This window comes from Protopterus annectens, chromosome 6.part0, assembly GCF_019279795.1.
Source record: "Protopterus annectens isolate FY-2018-M chromosome 6.part0, PAN1.0, whole genome shotgun sequence".
Taxonomy (NCBI): Eukaryota; Metazoa; Chordata; order Ceratodontiformes; family Protopteridae; genus Protopterus; species Protopterus annectens.
Window position 1 is genome coordinate 1,588,291,074 of NC_056737.1, and position 25,043 is coordinate 1,588,316,116.

General features: G+C 40.1%; 1 protein-coding gene across 1 annotated transcript in view; it reads right to left on the reverse strand.

Annotated features, from left to right (window-relative positions):
* The window catches only part of CLASP1 (cytoplasmic linker associated protein 1), a 4,127,769-nt gene that overhangs the window by 722,186 nt on the left and 3,380,540 nt on the right, over positions 1–25,043 (reverse strand). The window contains exon 33 of the mRNA XM_044073692.1: positions 17,422–17,528. Coding sequence (XP_043929627.1) covers positions 17,422–17,528 — 107 coding nt within the window. The remainder of the gene's footprint in view (positions 1–17,421; positions 17,529–25,043) is intronic.

A 25,043-nucleotide genomic window follows, 5' to 3' on the forward strand; every position in this document is an offset into this window, starting at 1 on the left:
AAAATAAGGAGATGGAATATGAATTTTATTGATATAAACAGCAAGATACAATCCATTAAAATGTTTTTGGTACCGCTACTCATATCTAGCACAGTCAAACTTCTACGAGCCTCCAGATCATATCTAGTTAGAAGAAGGTTCTCTTTTAAGAGAAGAGGAAGGGTGAGCTGGGAGAAATTAAGTACACCCACAGAAGATGGAGGGTTGAGATTACTTGACCTGAAACAGTAGTACAGGGCAACCCAACTAAGGCTAATTTACGTAACTCAAAATAGCACTTATATGCCAAAATGGAAATCAATGTTATTAAGTAAGATAGAGATATTACAAATAGGTTCACAGGAGGTTACTAGGCTAATGGCCCTAGGGCCCTTACAAGCCCAGTCAAGTTCAACCCTTGTTCCCTTAATGGTCTAGTGATATGGTCTATGTTATAAGCAGATCTAAATCAGCACCATTCCCATTGTGGTATCAGAAACCCCCAAAACTTGGAGAAACTATACCACGAGGAGACACTGATCCAAAAAAGGGATCAGCTATGGTATTAGAAACCCAAAAGACTTGGAGAAATTAAAAAAAGAGACACTGTACCTTCCTGACTGGATATGCAGCAGGACAGAAAAGGGAGTCTGAAAGAAATAATAGTAGTCGTACCATGGAGCAGGAAAATGAAAATCCCAGAAACCGGGAGCAAATGATGACAGGAAAAAAGATTCAGAGAAATGAATGAGGCAAGTCAAAAACTTGGATTACAGGAATGAGATAGAATACTACATATGGGATCAATAACAGAACTGAGGAGCAGTAAGAAGAAATAAAAACAAAGGAGGAAAGGCCAGTGATCTTAGAATATCTACTAGAGCAAGGACTGAACAGGTAAATGTGAAAAAACTTATAAGCAGAGTGTATATAGAATTAGTTAGACAACAATGCATAAAGGAAATGATCTTAAAAAGGAATGGAATAAAATGCTACAAACAGTTTTCAGACAAAGACTAGAAAGAAATCTCACTAGTTTCAAGGGAAGCTACTTGCTATTTGGTTGGAAATGGCTTTACAAATATTCTTACACCCTGATTAGAATTCAAAAGATGGCTCTCCAGACAAATGGAGTGGAGGTGCAACAAAGGTTCTTGAGAAAACATTCTTGAAATGTAGAGAACTTAAAGAATTTAAGAGAGATTTACAACAGATATCAAGGAATATATTAAGGCAAGAAATTACACTAACAAAAGAAATTATGTTGAGTTGCATAGATGCCCCGCATCCTAGGTAAGCCAAATCATTAGTCTCACTAGTATTAACAGCAAAAAAGAAAAAGAAATTATGAAAAAAACAGAAAACATGACAAAAACCTCAAATTCAAATTCAACAGTCAATATTATGGGGCATAAAGAATACAGAATTAAAAGAAAACAGAAGTAATAAAGTGACCGAAACAACGAACAAATGGAATAAGTAGGAGTTGACACAAACATTAAATCCCCAACCATAAAACAATTACTCACTCAAAAGAGAAGCATGCCTTCCCCTTTTAGCATATCCCAACATGAATGATTTATGAATACTTGCCCTGTTTCTTTTCTTTTTAAAATACCTGGTGGTAAAAAAAAACAGAGCTGAAATTGTTGCAGGTCTAAGGTTTGCTAATAGCAGTTTATGGTTTCTACATTAAGTGACTGTTTTTGTGTCAATAGGTATTGAAGATTTCCTCAGAGACAGGCCAAAAATTAGATGAAAATGATAAGTCAAAGTTTATTTTCATAGAGATAATTAGACAGAGAGAAATTATGTATGATGTATATGGTATTTATTGACAGGTGAGTTGGTAGAGTGGTCCAGCAACTGACTTATGGAGATTATATGTATCTTTTTAGCTAGTATTCATAAAAGCGTTTGTTTAAATAGCTATACATCCTATCTAACAGGTAAGGAAATGGATGGAGGATGTGGGCAATCATTTTTGTCACTTTTTAAGCAAACTGAAATGCACAAAGAAAAACATATGAATGTAAGACTCCTAGAAGAAAAAGTTTAAACCAAGGCTTTCCAAATCATGGATGGGGACAGCTTCCTGTAACAGTTCCAAGCTAACATGGGCAGCAAAAGAAAGTCTCATAGGGCTAGAAAGTCATGTAAGCCAGATACTACAATGTATAAGATAATGTTTTCATTCAATGATTCTATGCAGTGTACTTCAGCAGCAAAGTCCTGCAAGCTAAATTATACCACATAAAGACCTGAAGGCAAGCACAGAAGAGTCAAGGACAAGAATAAGACAGTAGCTACATCATTTAACCTGCTAAACCTTTAAACAAATGCATCCCCTATCACTACAAAGCCTATTTTTTCCATTCTGCCATCTATTTCTGCATGAAACTGAAGTAACCACCAACTCGTCCCAAATTGCTGAACTAGTCAGCCATCTCACTATTCCACAACAGACAAGTCTTCAAACATTTCTCATTTCTGCACCTATACCCCTCTATTTTATTCACTGATGACTACCATACCCATTTAGGTCTGACAAATATGAAAATGAATATGTACTAACTGGAGCTACACTGTAGTTACCACCAGCTACTTAACAGCAGTTAGAAAGCACATATGAATTTTTTATGTTAAAGTTGAAATACAACTGTTTTTGTAGTGTATATTCATTGAGGCTTTTAGAATCCTACGAATGAACTTGGAAAGGACAGGTTAACAAATGTTACAAACTTATTTCCCATTTATTTCTGCCAAATAATAATAAAATGAAACTTCATATTTATAATTAAAAACCCTGCAAAATATATGTACTACTGTTTGTATCAGCGAAGCCCAATCTTTTTGTTCTACATATTTAGAGCCATTCTACATTCTGAATAGAATGTAATAGCAGCAGTACTAAAACATGTTATTGAATGCGACATGCCTAGCAGAACAAGTTCTCTTGCTGTACAGGTGCAGCTTGTCATGTAAGAATCACTTTTAAAATTTATTAGAAAAGAGCTATACTAAGTCTACATTACTACTTAATTTTCACACCCACATATTTTGTGATTCTGAGGAAGCTCATGAATAACTCCTGATAATAAACATTTGTGAGTAAGCAGGCCCAACCTGACACAGTAAAAGAAAATGGAACATCATTAAATTTAAATCATACCGTTAAATCCACCATCCCACCTCAGAGTGTTGATATTTTACAATATACTGATTCTGTTCTACATTTTATGCAGTTATAGTTCAAATGCATATTCCCCATTTAATTTTACTCCTCAGTAGCTGGTCGACATTTGCTAAAAATACAGACTACCCTTTAATTTGTGTTAATTTGCTGTCTGGTATTTAAAAAAAAAAGAAAAAGTAGGAAGTGACATGCAATCTACTAACAGCTTCTCGACCACAGGATAAGACTCTTAGCAGCCACATATCTTAAATCAACAACTCTGCTTATTCAGAAAACAGATTTGTAAACAGTGCAGTTTCTTAAATTAAAAAAAAATAAAATCTGCTATTTAATATTTTCAAACCCTGTACTTGGTGACAAATCTAGTGAGGAAAAGATAAAATCTGAAAAATGATGAAAGTCAAGAGGTACAAATAACATCTTACAGCACTCTTTAGCTGGAGTGACTGTTTTCAGTAACTTCACTGAACTGCATGCTTCAATGTCTCAATTTCTTTTTGTTTTTGTGCTGCAGACTCATTCACAGTCTCTGCACAACCTTAATCCCTTTCTTAAAGGCGGCAATCCTCTATTTTACCCCTGAGAAGCATCACTTTAATCCACAACAGCTGAAAAAATCAACGAGCCCATATGCTTTTGTACCGAAAGGTGTCACCACTGGAGAAACGGCATTCAGCAGCAGGGTGCTGATAAGCCCTGCCTTAAAATAAAAGGTGTAGTCTTATCTCATTACCTATAATGGAACCCTCTTTCTTGGGCCTACACTGAGGATTAGCCTTTCTTTCACTCTGGCCTGGAAAGATTTCTCTGAATTGCAAAAGACATGTAACTCTTTATCAGAGTTGCATCATGACATCATATTCTACACTAGGATAATGTACCTCACCCTACCAGTTAGTCCCCAAATTATTAATGAGCATATTTCCGACAAATCAATAAGAAACCATGAACATCTGGCACCTGCACGGTTACAGGGATATGTAAATATACATAAGTATACGTGCACATGGGTTCCATTCCTTTTGCTGAGAGTTTTTTTTTTTTTTTTTTTGGGGGGGGGGGTCACAGTGGGAATCATATGTTTATATCAATTCCTGTTTAGTCAATACTAGTCAATAATTTGTCTTAGATGTAGCACTGTTTAAGCTTTGGATTTCTTGTAGAGAAGCTGTGGTCTCTCAATTAAGTACTGGCACTGTAGGATATCTAATCAGAAATTCATTCCACTCAGCTAAGGGATTTATTTAGTCATCTCTTAACCTTGTAACGGGGCTGGATTTATTATATGTTAACCTGATAACTAGACTAGTCCATAAACCCTTTTAAGTGAACCACAACCAAAGCCAAAAGGACATTTTTAACTATATATATAACATATATTCAGCTTGCTTAGATCCAAGATTGGTCTGAGGTCCTTTGTTTTCATTGGTACTAAAATGAATCTGGAAGAGACTCCGGATCCTCTCAGGTCTGGTGGGACCTCCTGAATGAGTCGATTTACAAATAGCTTTTGGATCTCTACCACTGCGTAAAGTCTCTGATGGTGTGGAACATCTAGAGATATTTTAGAACTTCTATAAAGGGAATGACATAAGCTCTGGATATGACTCTCAACACCCAGGTGCATGAGGTGATGGCATACCAAGCCTTGGGATGGAAAGCTAAACAACCCCCAAACACCTCCAGAGACAAGCAGCCTGGCAAGCCTTAAAGATCGCTGAAAAAGCCTACCAGAAAAAGCACCATTAAAACCATGATTCTGTGGACTGCCTCTGCCCTTCGGGTGGCATTAGATATGATCCCCCACGCCCCCCTTGGGAAACTGATAAAGGATGCTTTGAAGCAGTCTGCAATGTTACACAACCACATTTAGGCGTGGTGCCTTAATGAAATACTGGAACCTGCAGCTCTGTATGCTACTTCAGATGCGTTAGAAAGGAGTCTCATAGAAAGATTGGTGATGGAAGCCAAGGCGGACAAAAGAGTCTCCAGCTTCTTCTGGGTATCCTGAGACTGCTGTGTCTTGTGAGTGCTTGATACTTCTGAGACTAGATCTTGCTGAAAAAATATCAAGCGTGATAAACAGTTGACAGCCCTCAAAGCAAAGGTGGATGAGGCAAAGGATGACTTCTACAACTGATGAGAACCCAAGACTCCCTGTTTGTGGGGTGAATCGAGGAACTCTCCTCAGAAATCTTTTTGGTGGCTATCGCCACCACAATGGCATAAATGTACAAGTCCTTGCTCCAATCATGCCTGTCAACAGAGAAGGCAAGAACTTTGCTCCAGCTTCCCAGGAATAGATTCTACTGTGTCGGATACTTTCCATGCCCTCCGAAATACCAGATCTGTGACAGCACTGGGACAAGAAACCACCCAGTGAGTGGATGGGCATATACCAAAGGCCTGGAGAAAGACTGACTCCTCCGGAGAGGGGGCTTTGGTGGTCCAGCCTCTGTGCTGATGAAGCAGATCCAATAATTCACCAAAAGAGGCATCATCATGCAGGGACTTGGGGGAACCCTCTCTTTCCTCAAGGTCATTATCTTTGGTGAGGGATTCCTCCAGAGATTCCAAGTGCTTCCTCTTGCACTTTCTCTTCCTCAAAATCTCCCACTCTGACAAAGCCAGAGAAAAGGGGAAGCATGGGGTAGGCCCACCAAGGGGGAAGTCTGGAGGCTCAGTGATGCAGGCTGTCCCAGAGCAGCCTAATGACTGGTGAGAGAAACAGATGAAAACTGAGAGGGGGGAGCAGGTTGGAGACATCAGGCCCTCCTCTCTAGAAGAGAATATCCTGTCCCCAATGTTGAAGGCTGAAGCCAAAGACGACCTCAAGGTATGCAAGGTTTCTCCAAATGAATAATCCTCAGGAGGTGATGCAGACTCCTCAGCATCAGAATCCTCATAGGGAGGTATAGATAATTCCTGATCAGAAGAGGAATCAGAAGAAATAGAAACCTGATCTGAAGATTCATAATCAGTGTCTTGCCTAGGCCTCTTATTTGGAGGGGGGTGGGTACCCCTAATCAAGGTAATAAGGTCTTCAGCCATTTTGATCATCTATTTTTAGGCATAGAGGCCTGTGCACATGACTCATGCGTTGATTTTTTAGTTTTAAAAGTTGCTTTTGTCTTTGGTTTTGCAGCTGTCGTCAGTTTGATATATAAATGTTGAGGTCTGAATACACCCTCAGAAGCCGGTGCCTGCTCAGCGGCTCTGGACCCATCCGAGGGAGATACATCCATCGGTCCAATACCTTGAGTATCTTGCGGCATGCCGGACTCCACATGGGTGTCGGTAGAGGCCTGCAACTCGAAGGTAGTGGGTATCAGGGGCTACGAAAGCGCCTCACTGAGTACCAGCGAACCGGCGACTGGCTTAGAAGCTTCGTTGTCGGTTTTGGATCTCGACTGCCTTTCTCTGTCCTTTTCATTACGTTTTTTTATGTACTCCGGTAGTCAGATTGCTATCCGACGACATTTCTGGGTAGTTAAATCTGTTTCCAAAATACTTTGATACAAAAATATACCGACGCTTAATAGTGTGTTGGTTAAATCTAGCACAAAAACCGACAGCCAGGCACGTTGTGATCAGGGCCTAGGCAAGGAATACAGTATAAATGGAAATCCTTATGAGGTATTTGCTTCCCACAAGTAATACAATTATTAACTTTTTCTGACATCGGTAAAATGCAAGAAAAAAGTTTCCCCAACGGGGTACTTAGCTTTAGTGAAGATTTCGGTTCTGAAACTCAAACTTGAATATTTCAGTAGTTGGACGACCGGCACTTGCGAAATGCTTCTGCTTCAGGCACCGCACGGCAAGAAAGACTAAAGAAAATGGTGTTGGCTGCATGTTTTATACCCCTGATGGCCTGATGTCATGGAAGAGAAGACAGCAACCGACGCAGGACTCAAGACTTTGGAATTCAGGCCGACTGAGGGCAACCTGCCAGCAGATTACCCAAATGTAATGACTGCAACAGTGAAACACGAAGAACATCTCTTGCACTCCCTCTTGGGATGCTTGGAGTCTCACGGCACAGCCGTGGCTTCTTGGACCCAATCTTGGGATCCAGTACAGAAGCCTTAGAAGTAGAAACAGCAGATAAGGTGGAGGGCAAAAGTCCCTTTAAAAACAAACTTGGTCTTGCGCTTATAACAGTATGAGAGACAAAGCTCTAGCAGACAGAGCAAGTGGTGTACAAATGTTCCAAACCAAGCAACAAACACATTTAAGGTGTGCATCTGGAAGAGCACTTTGTGCCTGCAGGAGATTGGCTTTTTAAACCCCTTGTCCATCCTACCACAAAAAACATGCACACAGCAATAAAAACAAAAAAACTGAAAAGGGGGTAGAAAGACTGAGTAAAAGGGTCTACACTACCTAAAACTAACAAGAAAAGGCTAACCATTATCCTAGGGGGTAAGGGAAAAGAAATCTCACCAATCCTACTCAAGGTTTTTGATAAAATTCTTAATCACCCAGCAGAGCTAATAACTAAGCTGCAAACCACAAATGGTGTCAAACTAGACCTGGGGAGTTGATGGAAGAGCAGAGAGTTATGGATAAGACAGGCTAAAGTTTTTTAGAATTGGCCAGTTTTGGATCTGAAGTCACATGTCTTGAATCCAGAAGGACAGACAACATTGGATCCTACATCATAGGTTAATTCAAGCCTATCAGTATGGCTGTCAATCTGGGACAATGGTTCCTATTAGAAGGGTTAAACTTGATTATTTGAAGATGTACATAATGTTGTGTGTTAGTATTATGTTAACAGATTCTGGGAGTGATCTGGAGGTGTGTTTTTTTTAGGGTTTTCGTTAAAACAAAAAGGTTTGTAAGATGCAATATAAGTTGAAATGGACACCTGTACAAAAGATCAACCTGCCAAACATCAGTGTATGCATGTAACACTAAAAGATGAAACTAGACATTAAAAAACTGTTACACACAACAGGTGGGAATGATAACTTATTATCATAATGACACTTTCCATTTATCTTTAAATGTGAATGGTCTCACAGATATACAAAAGAAAGAAAGAATACTGAACAATATTAAAAAAGAGTGCAAACAGGCTACAGGGAAAACGTGGAAAGAAATGAGCATGTGAATTTGATAAAGAAAGGATTTCAGGATGGTTATTCAGCAGAATATTTGGGCCAAAGAAAAGGGGAAGTACTTATATTAACAGAGGAGCTCCAATAGTGATAGAAGAAAAAAAAAAGATAATGTTACAGTTAAATTCCTAAGAGACTACTGGAAAGGGAGAAGGATTATGCTGGCATGTATTTATATTCCATTTAAAACTGCTACAGTGGATCTTAAGAAGATTCTGGGAGAAATAATCAGCTTTCAGCAGGGAATATTACTTACAGGTTGAAACTATGATTTGATTTACAACAGTAAGGATGTATCCTGTGGGGTCTAGAAGGGAAAGTATAACAAGAGAGAGAGTAGATTTTTGAAGAAATGTATTAACATATTTGGTATGACAGATGTCAATTCAGTACTAGGCGTCTGGAGAGAATTTAAAAATTATTCCTGGCAGCACAAGAACTAGGCTAGGCTAGACAGAAATTGTATTTCACAGGAACATGTGCATTTCATTGAAGGTTTTGTTACGCATCCAATAACTATATCAAACCACGTGCCAAAAATAACTAAATTACGAATGCAGGATAATGAATTAAAAATGAGACACTGGTGGTTCCTCACCTATCTGTAAAAAACAGAGGAATGTAAGGAATAGGTACTGGAAATTATTCAGGAGTTAATAGAGAAAATAGAAATTTCTACCAAAACTACAGCAAGGGTATGAGATAAAATTAAAGTGGAATTTAAAAATATGGTAGAGATAAAAGAAAAAGAGATATGGTAAAGAAGTAAAAATAATTACTTAGAGGGACTGACAAAGGTTAAAGCATTGCAGAATAGGGGGAATTTCACAGAGCAACAGGAGATGCAACTGCAGAGTGCTAAAGAGAAAATAAGGGACTACCTCGATAACATGCGTGAGCTTGGAAAGAATGACATTAAGCAACTCTTTTTTGATTATAACTCCATAGCTCAAAAACTTTTAGCACAACAGTTCAGTCTACAGAAAGTAGAAAGGGTTGTTGCCAAGCTTTAGGAGCCAATAACAAGGACAATAACCACAGACCCCGTAGAGATATTAGAAATATTTTGGAATTTTTATGAAAATCTGTATAATGTAGAAAAATGTGGAAATAAAAAAAGTACAAATGGAAATGTTTATGGAAGACTTAAATATGTCAAGGTTAGAAGGAGATGAGGCTCAATTACTAACAGTTTGAACAGTAGGAGATGAGATAAAAAGTGTGATGTATAACCCCCCGTCCACAGGAAAGTCCCCAAGAATAGAAGGTATTCCTGTGGAAGTTTGGAAGCTAGGAGGAAAGAAAGTAATAAAGATCTGGAAGGTTTTGTTTAACAGTATTTTAAAAGAAGGAGATGCATCATTCTCCTGGAAGAAAGTCAAGACCCATTAGATCCAGCTTCATATAGGCCCATTTCAATTCTAAACCATGACTAAAAAGTGTTTATCTCTATAATGAATAAAAGAATGGCAAATGTGATGCCAAAACTGATGGATATGGATCAATGTGGTTTTGAGGAGGGGATACAAACATTTGACAACATTAACAGAATAATGATGATTCAGAGGGAAGGAGAATGCAAGAAAATACCACTGTTGTTGGTGGGTCTTAATGCAGACAAAGCATTTGACAGAGTAAGTTGGGATTTTATGAGTAAGGCAAGGAATGCATTTGTACTCCCAGAAAACATTATGAGGTATATTAGGAGAATATATGAAGAATCAGAGGTGAAAATTAAAGTGGGAGGGGTCCTTTCTGATAAGTTCTGTTTGAGCATAGGAACCAGACAGGGGTGTTCTCTTTCTCCTTTGCTATTTGCATTATATTTAGAACCACTGGCAAAGAAAACAACAGACTCAGAAATTCAAGGATGCAATTGGTATGGTAGTAAAAAAGTTGGCTTTATTTGCAGATGATATTTTATACACAATAAAATCAAAAAAGGATATTTCAGTGTTGTGGATTTCTGAGACAGTTTTGAGTATTTTCAGGATACAAAATTAATGAAGATAAAACACAACTTGAAACTACGTACCCACAGATGAATTGGTTCAGCAGTACCCGTATTTATGGAGACATGATAAAATTTAGTTCTTAGCAGTTTGGATTTAAAATTATTATGGCAGCTAAGGAAATGTGGGAAGAGACTAAAAAGTTAATACAAAAACAGAAAAACTGGAAGCTCTGTTTTACGGCTAAGGATAGCAAGATATAAAAAGTGAAAATGTTTTTAGTCCCTTTAGTTTTGTACTGGGGTCAGGCATATTTTTATCACCCAGAGGAGAAGTTGTGGATTGCAATTAGTAAAAGGTTGATGGATTTTATCTGGGAAGAGAAGAGGGCAAGAGCCAAATGGAATAAGTTAATCCTTCCAAAAGAACAAGGTGATTTGGGATTACTTGATTTGAAGGGTTATTTCAGAGCTACACAGTTAAGGCTCCTATAGACAGCATAAGCAGAAAACTGTAATTCAAAGTAGAAAGGGAAGGCGATGAAACAGGCAGGAAGCTCAACAAACAAGGAGAGACTGGGATTTTGAATGCAGATCCTGAAGGACAACAACAACTATACACAATATTATATTCACAAAGTAGCAGAAAGTATTCAAAGAACTATGCCAGCATGGGGATGGAGAAAGGAGATTCTGGTGACAGGGATGACTGCAATTAGGGGTACAGACAATACGGAAGAGGGGGCAGGAATTTAATGGAAAAACTAGCAAAGAACCAAAATATTGGGAGCAAGTAATTAGAGACAGAAAGATACCAGACCAATAATTCATTTGGACTGCAGGCTAGACATTTTCTTTCCTTTCAAGGATTGATAACAGAGTATAGGCAAAGAGAAAGAAATAGGGGGATGCTAAGTGAAAGACCAGCACTGGCAGAGTTTTTAGGAGAATCTAAAACAGAAGCTGCTGTTAAAAAAACGATAATTAATACAGCACAGAAAATATTGCATGATTACTACAGGAATCTGATAATCAGAGGAGGTTAGAAAAGATTGGGAAGAGAGACTGGATAAGCAATTCACAAAGAAATAATGGGGGGGGTATATATATGGCTCCCAAATATGTAACAAAGTCTAGAAGACAAGAATCTTTGCTTGGAAGTGTTTGCATAGGCATTTTTACACCCCAAGCAGACACCAAAGAATTTTTCCTCAGGTAGACTGCAAAAGTTGGAGGTGTGAACAGGAATGAAGAGGTAATTGGGAACATATTTTCTGGGAGTACAATAAGTTGGCAAACTTTAGAAATTCCCTGCAGACTTCTTTAACAGAAATACTGGGTAAACAAATTGATTAACTAAGAAAATGATTTTTTGAGCTATGACACAGAATCGGAATTGTCTAGACATAGCAAGGCCTTGCTGAGGTTAATTTTGACGGCTGCTAAAAAAGCAATTCCTAGAAAATGGAACTCAAAGTCTAAACCAGCTCTGCTATAAATAGTGTATATAGTAACAGAGATAAAACAACTGGAAGTTGGACCTTTAGAAAAGGGTAGGAGCAAATTACATAAAAATGGGAATTTTGGGAAAAATACATGCAGAATAATGTTTTGGTGGATTGAGGTTTAAGGGAAGGCAGGAACTAAATGAGCTTTGTAATGTTTGCCAGACAATGACTGTGCAGATTATAATGTTTGCAACTGCAAACATGTCGATATGGTTTGTTTTACTTTATGTAATGTATGACTGCCTTTGTCATAAGTGATAATTTATTAAAGATGTTTCTTGTTTATAAAAAAAAGAGAGAAAATAATGTCCACCAAAACATAACTAGGACCTGCTGGAGAGAGAGAGAGACAGACAGAGAGATCCCTGAGAATCCCTCTTTTATGAAGCAGACTTCCTTGAGATATAAAGCAAATCTGGCCAAATAAATACACTCCAGGTCTGGCCCCCTTATGCCTGCATTGAAAAGGGTCCAAAGCAAGTATAAATTGATCATGTCAATGGGTACCCTACAGTTGGGGATATTGTGGCCAGGCTGCTAATGGTCCTCTAAATCAACAGCTCTATATATATATATATGTATGTGTGTGTGTCTATATATATATATATATATATATATATATATATATATATATATATGTATGTGTGTGTCTATATATATATATATATATATATATATATAGATAGATAGATAGATATATATATATAATAGATATATATATATAATAGATATATAAAGGTCTAAATCAACAACCTATGATCCTATGAGATCTCATCATCCTGATATGTCTAGAGCGTTTCTGCTGATATCTAAGGCAAGGCTAAAAACAAGAAAATAAGTATATTTTGTAATTTTACTACACTCTTTAAACTGCCTTTTTTACCTAATACCTACATTATTTCTTCTTTTGTCACTGCATCATTCTCTGTACTTGATTTTAACTGTACTAATACCTAGAAAGCTGAAGCTAGTCTGTATTGATACACTTGAGCACTAAAACAATCATCTTACATTAACAAGGGCTCCCCTGCACCCTTGTGGCAGAAGAATGTAGATCCAGCCTTGTGTGAGCTGGGGATTGCTGAAGAAAGGTTCATTCTGTGCTTTCCTATTGGTAGATTAGCTTAAAAGTGTTTATTTTTGCCTGTATTTAAGCCTCACGTTTGAGTGTTGCTGCTAATTGCACAGCCGAGGTTAGTGGTGCCCTGTATAGATGCAAACACCTTGAAACATGATTTTTCTGTGGACATCTTGTCAGTGGAACCCTCCCAAGCTTCCCTGTTGCATTATGGGCAACTCAGCTGCACAATGAGCAGTGTTGCCACACTTATCCCTAGCCTTCAACAGAATAAGCTCTTTGTTAGTCCTAGTGCAAAAACTGTTGTAATTAGCTCACTCCCTTTCCAGACAGTACATATGGTAAAACACCTGCTGTAATGGATGCGCAGTTTCCCCGTCATATCTCCGGCCAGTCTGATTGAAATGGGCATCCTGAGGCAATGAAATAACTGTCTCATATATACTGACAATCACTTACTCATAAAACAAATACCCTATGTGACAGATGCAATTACACTATGAAACTGTAATCAAGTCCCTCATGTAACAACAAAGCAGTCATCAAACAGGTTGTCAGCACACATACTTCACCTCTGACACAAAATAAGGACATGACACAAACACACATACATGGAGGTACACACAAGAAGCCTACCAAAAGATCGGAGACCTCCCAAAAGTAAACCACTTGCACACACTACAATACAAACAGAAACCACTACAGATAATAATACACACATCTGTGTCTCAGTAAATAAACCACTAAGGCAAAACACCTCAAAACTTAATGTTTTGGTCATAGGTGACTCCATAGTGAGACATACACATGTTCCCCTCACCAGGCTGAACAAGCAGAGGGACACGGTCAGCTGCCTTAGGTGCCAGGATCCGTCAAATTACATATGTACTCAAGTCACTCAACAAGTACAGTTATGACTCTGTCACAGTCCATGTTGGGGTGAATGACTTGAGATGTACCTCTCTGGACGACATGAAGACAGACATGACTGAACTCTCAGATTATTTGTTCCAGGCAGTTATGACCCTAGCTCTAAGCAGCATTCCACCTTCACCCAAGATAATGCCAAAATATAAACCAAAAAATGATCAACTTCAACAATTGGCTTAGCTTCTGGTGTCATTCCAAAGGGATCCAGTATATATCAGCCTGGGAAGACATGGTCAACAAGCAATGTTGCTTTGCCAAAGATGATCTGCACCTGTCTCCTCTAAGCTTTTGGATACTGGTAAAGGCACTTGCCTCTCCCATAGTGCCTATTTTAGGTAATGTCAAAACAACAAATTATCCAACGTAACAAAATCCCCATGAGACAAACTCGAGGTTCTGCTGCTTAATGCTAGGAGTCTAAACAGGAAACTGTACTTGCTGGAAGCACTCCTTACCATGGAAGATGCTTATGTCTGCAGTCACAAAGACATGGTTCACCCACTCGGGTATTATTCAGAAACTCTCGCAGCTGGGGATTATGGCTAGATGGGTAGCCAACTAGCTCACAGACAGAACACATAATGTCAGAGTTGCTCACTCTACCTCTACCAGTAGACCAGTCACCAGTGGTGTACCACAAGGATCTGTGCTGGGCCCTTTTCTGTCTGGAATCTACTTCTCAGAAGTCCAGGCTAAAGTAGATGGCCTTTGCTTACCAAGTTCACTGATGTTTGATAATTGGGTGCAATCACTGCCCACCCAATGATGTTAACATATTACAGTAGGGGTTAACGCAGACAAATGAGTGCTGCCAAAGCCATAGACTAAAACTAAATGCAAAAAAGTGCATTATTATCCCCTTTGACAAAGCAGAACACCCTGCTAATTACAATATTGACAGCACCCCCCCCCCCGCAAGTTCAAACCCAGTTGTGCATGATTTGGGAACACAAGCTGATGGACTTCAACCATCAAGTTTCTAGAATAGTAAGGAAAGCATCCTGCATTGTGCATCTGATAAGTAAGGGCATCACATCTAGGCCTAAGGATGTTGTAACTCTACTGTACTTGACCATCATCAGACCATTAATAGAGTACAATCTTCCCTTTTGCATGTACCTCACCAGACACCTGCAGCAAATGGAGAGTCCCCGGGGGTTTCTCACCAAGAAAATACAGGGTCTCCAAACCACGACTTGTGTGGACAGACTGAAAGCTCTGTCACTGTACTCTGTATCTTATAGGTTGCTGAGAGGCAACCTGTGCCTGGCCTACAGGACAGACTCCAACCCTGCCCTAATGGAAATGCTGCACATTCACACACAAGTCAAATGGCACAAAAGTCACTTGCTCTAGGGATCTTAACCTAGCCTGTGACAGAAACAGAACATGCTGGAGAGACAGACATATCTCTAAGAGATTGCCACTCCTCTGGAATAAACTTGCAGTTCATGTGAAACTCCTCTTTGACCCTATTCAAATGCAACCTAGACAAATGGATGGGTGACTGCAAATTCACCCCGGGGGTGGCGCCCATGTCCCTCGTGTACAGAGGTAGTCTGTGCTTGATCATAGACCTGCTCTGTGACTGATGCCCATCTAACCAAAGACAGCTGGGGCAACTCAGGATTAACATGGCAAGGCTTGGAAGGGCTCTAGGAACGTTAGCCTAGTAACCACCTATGAACTTAATCTAAAAGATAACCTCGAGGACCTCAAAGTCTTCCAATAAAACAGAAGGGGAAGCAAGACCCTTGTATCCGGTGAGCTCCAGACTGGACATGCATGCCCGCAGATGGTGTGTGTGGAGTCAGATGTGTAATGGCAGGTAACAGACATTGAGTGACAGGGTAGTGCAACTCTAGGACAAGTCTTGCAATGGCAGCACAGTGATTTAATAGGCCTGCACTAAGGTCAGTGCAGCCATCAGACCATGTTCTCCAAGGAGTGTACAGGAGGACAAGTACCACTTGATTTCATACAATTATCTGAACTGCAACTGACAAAACTGGTGGACCTTTATCTTTCTGGCCTATCTAGCTGTGCAGGAGCTTGGAGGAAGTATGGGGACAGCAGTACTCATTAAGTACAATCTCCTAGATATGGTCAAGGCACTCAAGGGACTGTACCCAATCCAAAAAGGTCAGCTGTGGATGTTCAGTGGACTCTTGGAGGCAGGGAAGACAAAAGACTGTTCCTCCTGCTTCTTTGGGAGGGTAGATTGAAATGCTAGCACTTATTGCAGTGCTTCATCTCATGCCCTCTTCTAAGCAATAAAAGCAAAAATAATACAAATCATGGCTTACAATGTGATGGCCTTATGAACATTTTTCAATGGCTATGCTGCTTTGGGCATTAATCACAAGAACATTCACATGATTCACACAAGGATCAAGATCAGAACTGTGCAAGTGTCAAGAAAGAACTGGCATTTTCATGGCTAGCAGACAGTGACATAAAATTATGTGTGCTAATAAATGTATGTAGGTTTTCTGTCACAAGACTTTCAGAGATGAATAGCTAAAGTGAATTGGAAATAAAGGCTAATTCACCGGATGCAGACTTACAAAAGATGGTCCCAGTCCATAACAGAGATTAGCTGAATGACATACGTCAGCTCCAGTATCTGACGTTAACATCCTGGATCATGAATTAGTCAAACTTCAGAAAGATGAGTCTTGTGTAATGACAACCAAGACAGAAAATTCTTTAATAATTTGACTGTGCACAATGTATTCAGCGTGACACGAATGCTGCTGGTCAAATGATGAAAAAATAAGGACATTTTATGAATAATGTTATGGCATTAAGTATTTTACGAAGGTGAAAAAAGCCTGATGAAGCTGAGCACACTCCTCTCCTCAACATCATTTCATTAGGCTACAGCATACCACTCACTATACAACGCATGTGTCACTTTGTCACGTGGAGTATTCCATGTCATTACTTTGTTTCTACTACCAAAATTATACTGGATCCTATTTTACATTCTATGTGTGATATCAAAATTATGGAGCATTCTGAACTGTTTACAGTTTTAATATCTACCATATATGAGCTATTAAGAATAGCCTCATGCAAACATTACTTACAACTTATCCCTAAAAACTATACTAACAAATCACCAAGCTTCAAAATAAAAATTAAAAATACAATTATTTACCTCTTCTCTGAACAAGAAGATCATTTTACCAATTTTGAAAATGCAATGAGCTTAAAAGCAATCTTCTTAAAACATATACCTCTAACAAAAACATCTAGAGAACAAGAAGGCTCCAGATGCAAAGTGCCTGGTTGACAAAAAGGTCCCAGTGAGTGTGTATAAGTATAAATAAAAATACATGCAATGTTTTAGCTCAAAGTAAATAAGTACATGCTGGACTAGGGTGCACTTGAAATCAATAACTAGCTAGTTTGATTAAAATTTTACAATGAAATTCCACAATGAAATAATTACTGTTCAAGACAAGCAAGAAAGGTGTTACAAATCTTTTTCAACACTAAATGGTACCAAACAAGATGGATCAAAAATAAGATGGATTTTCTTGAAACAGTTTACCCCACACCCACTAACTTATTTGCCTTCCACACTTGTGGTTCATACAGTAAAACTGCACGTTTCATAGTACCATGGAGAGAACAAGCTGACTCACCTTGGAGACAAGCCACCATGTGAACAATTAGTAGGTGAAGTCAGAGGGCTAGTTCTACTGCTGGAGTGCCGTGATGGGGTTCGGCCAATTGTATTGCTTGGAGAACCCTATAAAATCAAGAAGTCAGAAGCATAATCAAATGGCAGTAAAGATTTACACTGCTTATCACTGATAATTTTCTTACAACATCCTTTTTTCTAAATCTTAATACTAGATTTTAAGAGTACACCACTTCTTAAAATGCAGACATATATTTTCATATATCACAGGAATAAAAAGGAAATTAAAATAAAATAAACAAATAAACATCATACCTAAAGTCTGATTCATTTATTTACTATTTATTTTACATTTATTGACCGGGATAGTCCGACTGGATACTTGTCCATTTTCAGCGGAGGCCCGAGGAGAAAAGCTCCATACATACAGAAAATCTGTTAGATTAAACAAGTTAAAGCACTGTTACACATACAATACATAGGATAAAAGTCATTCATTCTGTCATATATAAATCTGATTTGTTGTAGAGTAACAATTAGGAAGCAATGTAGGGGTGGCCAAAAGACCTCTTTAGCACATGTTTATATTGCCAGAGTTACTCTTTTAAAAATACAACATGCTACAAATATCTATCTATGACTGGGTAAAAATGTAATTATTGGTCATCTACTGGGTTGTGATGACCAGTCAAATTCTGACAGTGAAGTATGCATCTTTATGAGGTGTCCTGTACAATCCTCACCAGGCCTCTGGTAAAAACACATCCTGACACAGTAGAAGAGAAACACAGTTTATAACAATAGCAACCTTCATGACAGCATATTTCATGATTTCTACTACAGGTGTGATACTTTTAACACAGTGTTCACCACAAAAAATATTCCTGCTGGAGATTGCAGACAAGAGTTCCCACACCCAGCTTCAGCTCTCTTCTGCTGAGCTGGCATACTCATATTCCACATGATGCAACAACTCCTCAGTTCCTAATACCTGTAATTCTTATGTTAATTTCATATTTTCAAGAACATCTTACCCAGCAGGTTCTTACTTGTCTTTCAAAATTACAACAGCTGGAAATTTTCTTTGGGCAGTGAGTCTTCAACAGTTGGAAAAAAAGCTCATTTCCTATAGAAGTCCCTGCTGTCTGGCAAACTCCACACAACTTCCCTCAGTTTATTATTACTTGATTTCATCAAGCAAAATACATAAATGGGCAATCATCATGTAAGGTGCACTTTGCTTTCCACCAGTGGTTACCTGCATCCACTTTCAGCTCTTAGCCTATACTGGCCTGCCCCCGACAATCTAATTGCATAGCATTTTCCCTTGTTTATCTTATTCCCTGTGGTTAGTGCACACAATACCACTGCTGTGGAACAGATTCCCCATCCACATAAAACAAAGTTTGTGTCTGTCCATATTAAAATGCAACTTAGATCTATGAATGGGAAACAGAAAACTTACCGCAAGACTGCTCCCTCCACTACTAATTGAGAGGGGTAGCTCCTAAATATGTTAGCCCATGCATTGGTCCACTTCAATTATCTATGCATGATCCCAGTTATTCTCATTGAGGTAGTATATAATTGCTGACCATGGGATGGGTAAGGTCAATCTATGATGACATGGGATAGGTTATTCCAAGCACAAAAAGGGAAATTGACTAAGCTTAAAATGGTCCACAAAGTACTTACCTGTAAACATCTGCAACAGAAATGCAATACCTCCCTCCAGTCTTTCTCCATCTCTGTCCTCCCTTCTTCCTCATCTTGACCAGTTTTTGCCATCTTCTGTCTATAAATGTAAATTTCTTGTGCAGGTTTTGTTCCAATACCTTTTGCCATTTTTTTACATTTCTTTGGGATAATAATGTTGATCTCCGATTTCGTGCATCTCTGCACCCGTAGCTCCCTGCCCTCCGACTGTCCACCCTTCCTGCTGTAACCCCCGCCCCCCAAATACAGATCTCCTATGGGATTTCTCCCTCCTTGTTCATAGGAGGTAAATAGGTTAATGGCCCTAGGGCCTTTACAAGCCTAACCATGTAAAAAACCCATATACCCTAATTGACCATAGTTAGATGGTCATTGTTAGCAGAGTGATTCTATGATCAGCACCAACTACCCGTGTCCATGAGGTACACACAGGTGCCACCTCTGGGGTGAATTTACAGTCATGCATCCAATTGTCAAGGTTGTGCTTAAACAGGGTCATTGAGCAGCTCTGCTTCATGTGAAATGGGAGCTTATTCCAGAGGAGTGGCAATCTCTGGGACAAATACCTCTCTCTCTCCAACATGTTTTCTTAATGTCACAGGCTAGGTTGAGATCCCTGGAGTGAGTGACTCCTGTCCCATTTGATTTGCGGATGTGCAGCATTTCCATTAGGGCAGAGTCAGAAAAGTACAGTTTTGTACCTACCATAAATGTAGATGTTCGAGGATCCACATTGCTGCAGTCCTAACTATTGGGTAGTCCGCTGTCCAGTCGGCCCGAATACCAGAGTATATGGCTGACGTCGGTCAGGGCGCATTAGACTGACGTCAGGACGTCAGGGTACTAATGCGCATGACCGACGCCATATCTTCAGTCTTTTCTTGCCCCAGATGTCAGAAGACCCTAAAAGACAAGGCCCAAACCAAAACACCAAAAACCTGCACCAAACTTATATACAATATATAAAAATATATACACATATACAGCATATAACCTCACCTACACAACCACCCCTAAACACAGAGGGAAGGAGGGAGGAATTGGACTGCAGCAATGTGGATCCTCGAACATCTACATTTATGGTAGGTACAAAACTGTACTATGTTCTTCATTCCACATTGCTGCAGTCCTAACTATTGGGTAGAATCCCAAAGCAGAGGTAAGGGAGGCTGGCAAATCATAAAGAAGCAGGAGCTGACAACATGCCTTGCAAAATAGCTGTGGCAAAACCAGCCCTAGATTTAGAGTAGAGAGGAAGGTGATAATGCTTAGAGAAAGTATGCACTGAACTCCAAGTAGCTGCCTCCAAAATATCCTTAGTTGCCACCCCCTTAGAAATGCTGTTGAAGTGGCAGTAGCCCTAGTGGAATGAGGCCTAATCCCAGCTGGAATCTCCTTGCCATGATGGGAATAACAAAATGAAATGCAAAACCCAATCCACCTAGAAATAGTTTGTTTAGACACAGGCTTGCCCTGAGAACTCAAAGCAAAAGAAACAAACAACTGCTGAGACTGCCTGAAATCCTTAGTCCTGCTTAAATAATAACGCAACTGCCTGTGTACATCTAAAGTGTGCAAAATCTTTTCCCCTTTATTTTGGGGATCTGCATAGAAAGTAGGCAAATGAATAGTTTGGTTTAAAGCCACACTAGAAACCACCTTAGGCATAAAGGAAGGATTAGTACGTAATGATACCCTATCCTTATGGAAAATCAGAAAGGGCTCTACTGCCATAAGGGCCTGCAACTCAGAAACCCTTCTTGCAGAAGTAATAGCCAACAAAAAAGCAGTCTTCCATGACAAATATTTCAAATCAGCAGTAGCCGCAGGCTCAAAAGGTTGTAGAGTAAGTTTTTCCAACACAAAATTGAGATCCCAAGCAGGAGTAGGAGCTCTACGTGGGGGTCTTATATTCTTTGCCCCTCTAAGAAACTGCTTGAACAAAGGATGCAAAAACAATGGTGGGTCACAATCATAGTGAGCTGAAATTGCTGCAGCATGAATCTTAATGGAACAGAAGGACAAACCTTTGTCCAATAACTCAGTAAGATATTGAAGAGCCACACTCAAATTAGGCTCAGAAATCTCCAAATTCTTTGCTGCACTCCAAAATAAAAATCTCTTCCATTTTTCTGCATACACTTTCCTTGTACTAGGTCTTCTAGCTTCCATAATCACATTTAAAACTTGTTGAGGAAGTTGAGACCTGCTGTGTTTCAAAACAGAATATGCCATGCTGTTAGATGAAGAGAGTGAAGCTTGACATTGATCAGATGACCGTCCTTCTGAGAGAACAGATGTGGAATCAAAGGTAAAGGCCATGGAGGCTTCTTTACTAGACTCCTCAGTAATGGGTACCAGTGCTGCCGAGGCCAATCTGGAGCTATTAAAATCATCCTTGGCTTGTCTTGTCTGACCTTTAGAAGCACCTTTGGAAGAAGAGGCAGAGGTGGAAAGGCATACACATGAAGATTTTTCCAACTGAAAGAAAGAGCATCCACTTTCCAAGCTGTGTGATGAAACCTCTTTGTGCAAAACTTTGGCAGCTGGTGGTTTAGTGGAGAAGCGAACAGATCTATGTCTGGAGTTCCCCAGGACACTGTCAATTTCTGAAATACATGAAGATCCAGTTTCCACTCGTGGGGATCCATGATTTGTCTGCTTAACACATCTGCTAAGGAGTTCTGTGCTCCCGGCAGAAACCTTGCCTGAAGAGTTAGTTGCAAGCTGAGCGCAGTCTCCCATAAAATCATTGCTTGCCTGCATAGAGGATAAGAATGTGTTCCCCCTTGTTTGTTGATGTACCACATGACAGTTGTGTTGTCTGTTAGAATCAACACCTGCCCTGGAAGAAGTAACTCCTTGAAAGCCATTAATGCAAATTGGACTGCTAACATCTCCTTCATGTTGATATGTAGATGCTGTAGTCTGGCAGGCCACTTGTCTTGTATCCACTTTCCATTTAGATGAGCTCCCCAAGCAATGTCTGAGGCATCTGTCGTTAGAATCTGACTCGCCTCTGGCCGGGTCACAGAGAGTCCCTTGTTTAGGTGACATTCCTGAGCCCACCACAAAAATTCCTTTTGAAGGCAAGGTATTATTTGAATGACAGTGTCCAAATCCTGGCAGTGCTGTGTCCATACATTTTGAGATACCATTGTAGCTTCCTCATATGCAGTTTGGCATTGGGAAGCACCAGAATACAAGATGCCATGAACCCTAAGGCTTGAAGGACTGTCCTTGCAGTCAGCACGGACTGAAGAGATAGCTGATGGAAGTAACTGGAAAGATTCTTTTGTTTGTCCGGGGTTAAAAAGGCCATCTGGGCTGCTGTATTCAGTCTCACACCCAGAAAGCACATGTCTTGAGAGGGTACTAGACTGGACTTTATTTCGTTCACAGAATACCCTAGGCATCTTAGCACTGCTATAACATATTCCAGATGCTGTAGAAGGTCTTCCTTTTCTTGAGCCAGAATCAGGCAGTCGTCCAAGTAAGGATAGATTTGAATTCCTTTTAGCCTGAAGTAAGCTATCACTGGAGCCAGAACCTTTGTGAATACTCTGGGCAGTAGATAAGCCAAAGGGCAATGCAGAGAACTGATAATGAGAATTTCCAGCTCGAGAACGCAGATACTTCCTGCAACTTAGTCTGATAGGCACATGAAGGTAAGCTTCCTTGAGATCTAAAGTTACCATCCAATGATCTTTGCCCAGCAGAGGTAAAAGCTGTTGTAACGTCAACATCTTGAACTTGGGAATGTCCAGATAAGTGTTGAGGATAGATAAATCCAAAATTGGTCTCCACGTGTTCCCCTTCTTTGGTACTAGGAACAGGCGAGAATAAAATCCTAGGCCCCTTTCTGATACAGGGACTGGCTGAATGGCCCCTATTTGGAGTAACAGAGAAATTTGCTTGTGAGCCTCTTTCCTTTGTGGAGGAGGAACGTCTGGCATGCCTTTGAAAGGGGCAATGTGTGGAAATAAAACCTGTAACCGTGGTGAATGATATCCAACACCCATCTGTCTTGAGTGATTAAATCCCAATTTTCTTTGAAAAGAGACAGTCTTCCTCCCAAAGGAGCTGCCAGGCGAGAATCTACTGGCAGCTGAAAAGGCAGGTCATTGGGTCTGTTTACGAAAGGACTGACCCCTGCCCTCACCAGAAGTCTGAGCAGGTGAACTCCCTGTTCTAGGCCTAAAAGAACCTTGAGCTCTGCCCCTACCATGTCTAGACCTACCCCTAGACTGGGAATCATAAGCAGGATATGTCCATCCCTTAGTAGGCCAATTTCTACTAAACTTGGTGGCTGCACCTGCAAAAATCTTTAACAGTTTGCATAGACTTAGCTTTGTCCTCCATTTTCTTTAAAACTGCTTCCACAGGCGAACCAAACAACACATCAGACTGTAAAGGAGCATCCAAAATCCTTGTCTTAACATGCTCTGCTAAATTCTGATCCCTCAACCAGGCATGCCTGCGAAGAACAGAACTAGTGGCAGCCACCCTCGAGGAGGCCTGTACAGCATCAAAACCACATTGCAAAGAATGCTTACCCACTTGTTCAGACACATGAACTAAATCCAGCAACTCTTTACACTCAATACCTTCCGCCAAAGCATCCACCTTAGATTTCAATTGTGAAAGGAGATAATTTTGATATTTTAGCATGTGAAACTGACAATTCAACGCCTCATGGCTAAAGTGGAAGAAGTATACACTTTCTTTCCCCATCTATCCAAAGCCCTTGCCTCTTTATCAGTGGGAACAGGATTTTAACCACAGAGGCCTTAACACCTTTAAGCCCCTGAGAAACAGTTTCTGGGTCTGCCCTAGGACTCTTAAAAGATACTTATGAGCTTCAGGCACCCTATAGTACCTATCAGGTTTAACAGGAGCAGGAGGCAAAGAATCAGGGTTCAGGGAAGCCTCTGCAAAACATCTTCCACCACATTCAACACAGGAGGTATAGCTAAGGGCCTATGCTGGGGTAAAAACAAGAATTCCCTAAGCCTTTTCCTGGAATCAGAGTAATCTTGGCCTTCCCATTTAAAGTGCTCCCTCATGGAATGCAGAGTCTCTGAAAATGAGAAATCCTCAGGAGGAGAAGCTGTAGGAGTGGAATCATCCACATCAGAATCAGAATAAGGAGGATACTCCTGCAAGTCTTCCGCAGAAGACTCAGAAGCCTCTGAACACTGTTCAAAACTATCAAACTCAGGTTCCACCCTAGGCCTCTTATCAGGAGGGGACATAGAACCTCTAATCATAGTAATCAAATCTTCTGCCATTTTAAGCATATGTTTCTTAGGCACAGAACCTGAAGTGCTAGGAGAAGCCCCACTGAAGCTAAACTTGGCCTACCTCTCAAAGAAGTTTTGGAAACAGAAGGAGAGGCTCTAACTACCTTGGGAAGAGAGGGAAGAACAGTTACCTGAGAAGCCCCTCAGCCTGGCCTACCTCCTGAGAGGCACATCCTGTAACAGTAAAGTCTCTGCCTGAGACTCCAAAGAAACTCCTGGCAAAACCTCTGGCTCCACTGAGCCTTCTAAAGAACCGGCGTCCGGGACTGCGGTTCATCAACCCTAGGCTTTGCTGTTTTGTCCTTGCGCTTCTTGGCAAGCGGGCCGGAGCATCCGGCGGCATTTTATAATTACAACGCTTCCCAAACACTAACCTGGCACAGTCTAACCTTCTCTTAATAGTGCGTTTGTTAAACCTAGCACAAGAGCGGCATCCAACAACGTCGTGCTCAGGCCCTAAACAAGGTATACACAAGGTATGGTAATCCCTATGAGGTATCTGTTTCCCACAAGAAATACAGTTATTCACTTTTTCTGACATCCGGTTAAATACTGAGGCAAGAAAAAACCAAAATGTTCCCCAACGGGGTACTTAGCCAACTCT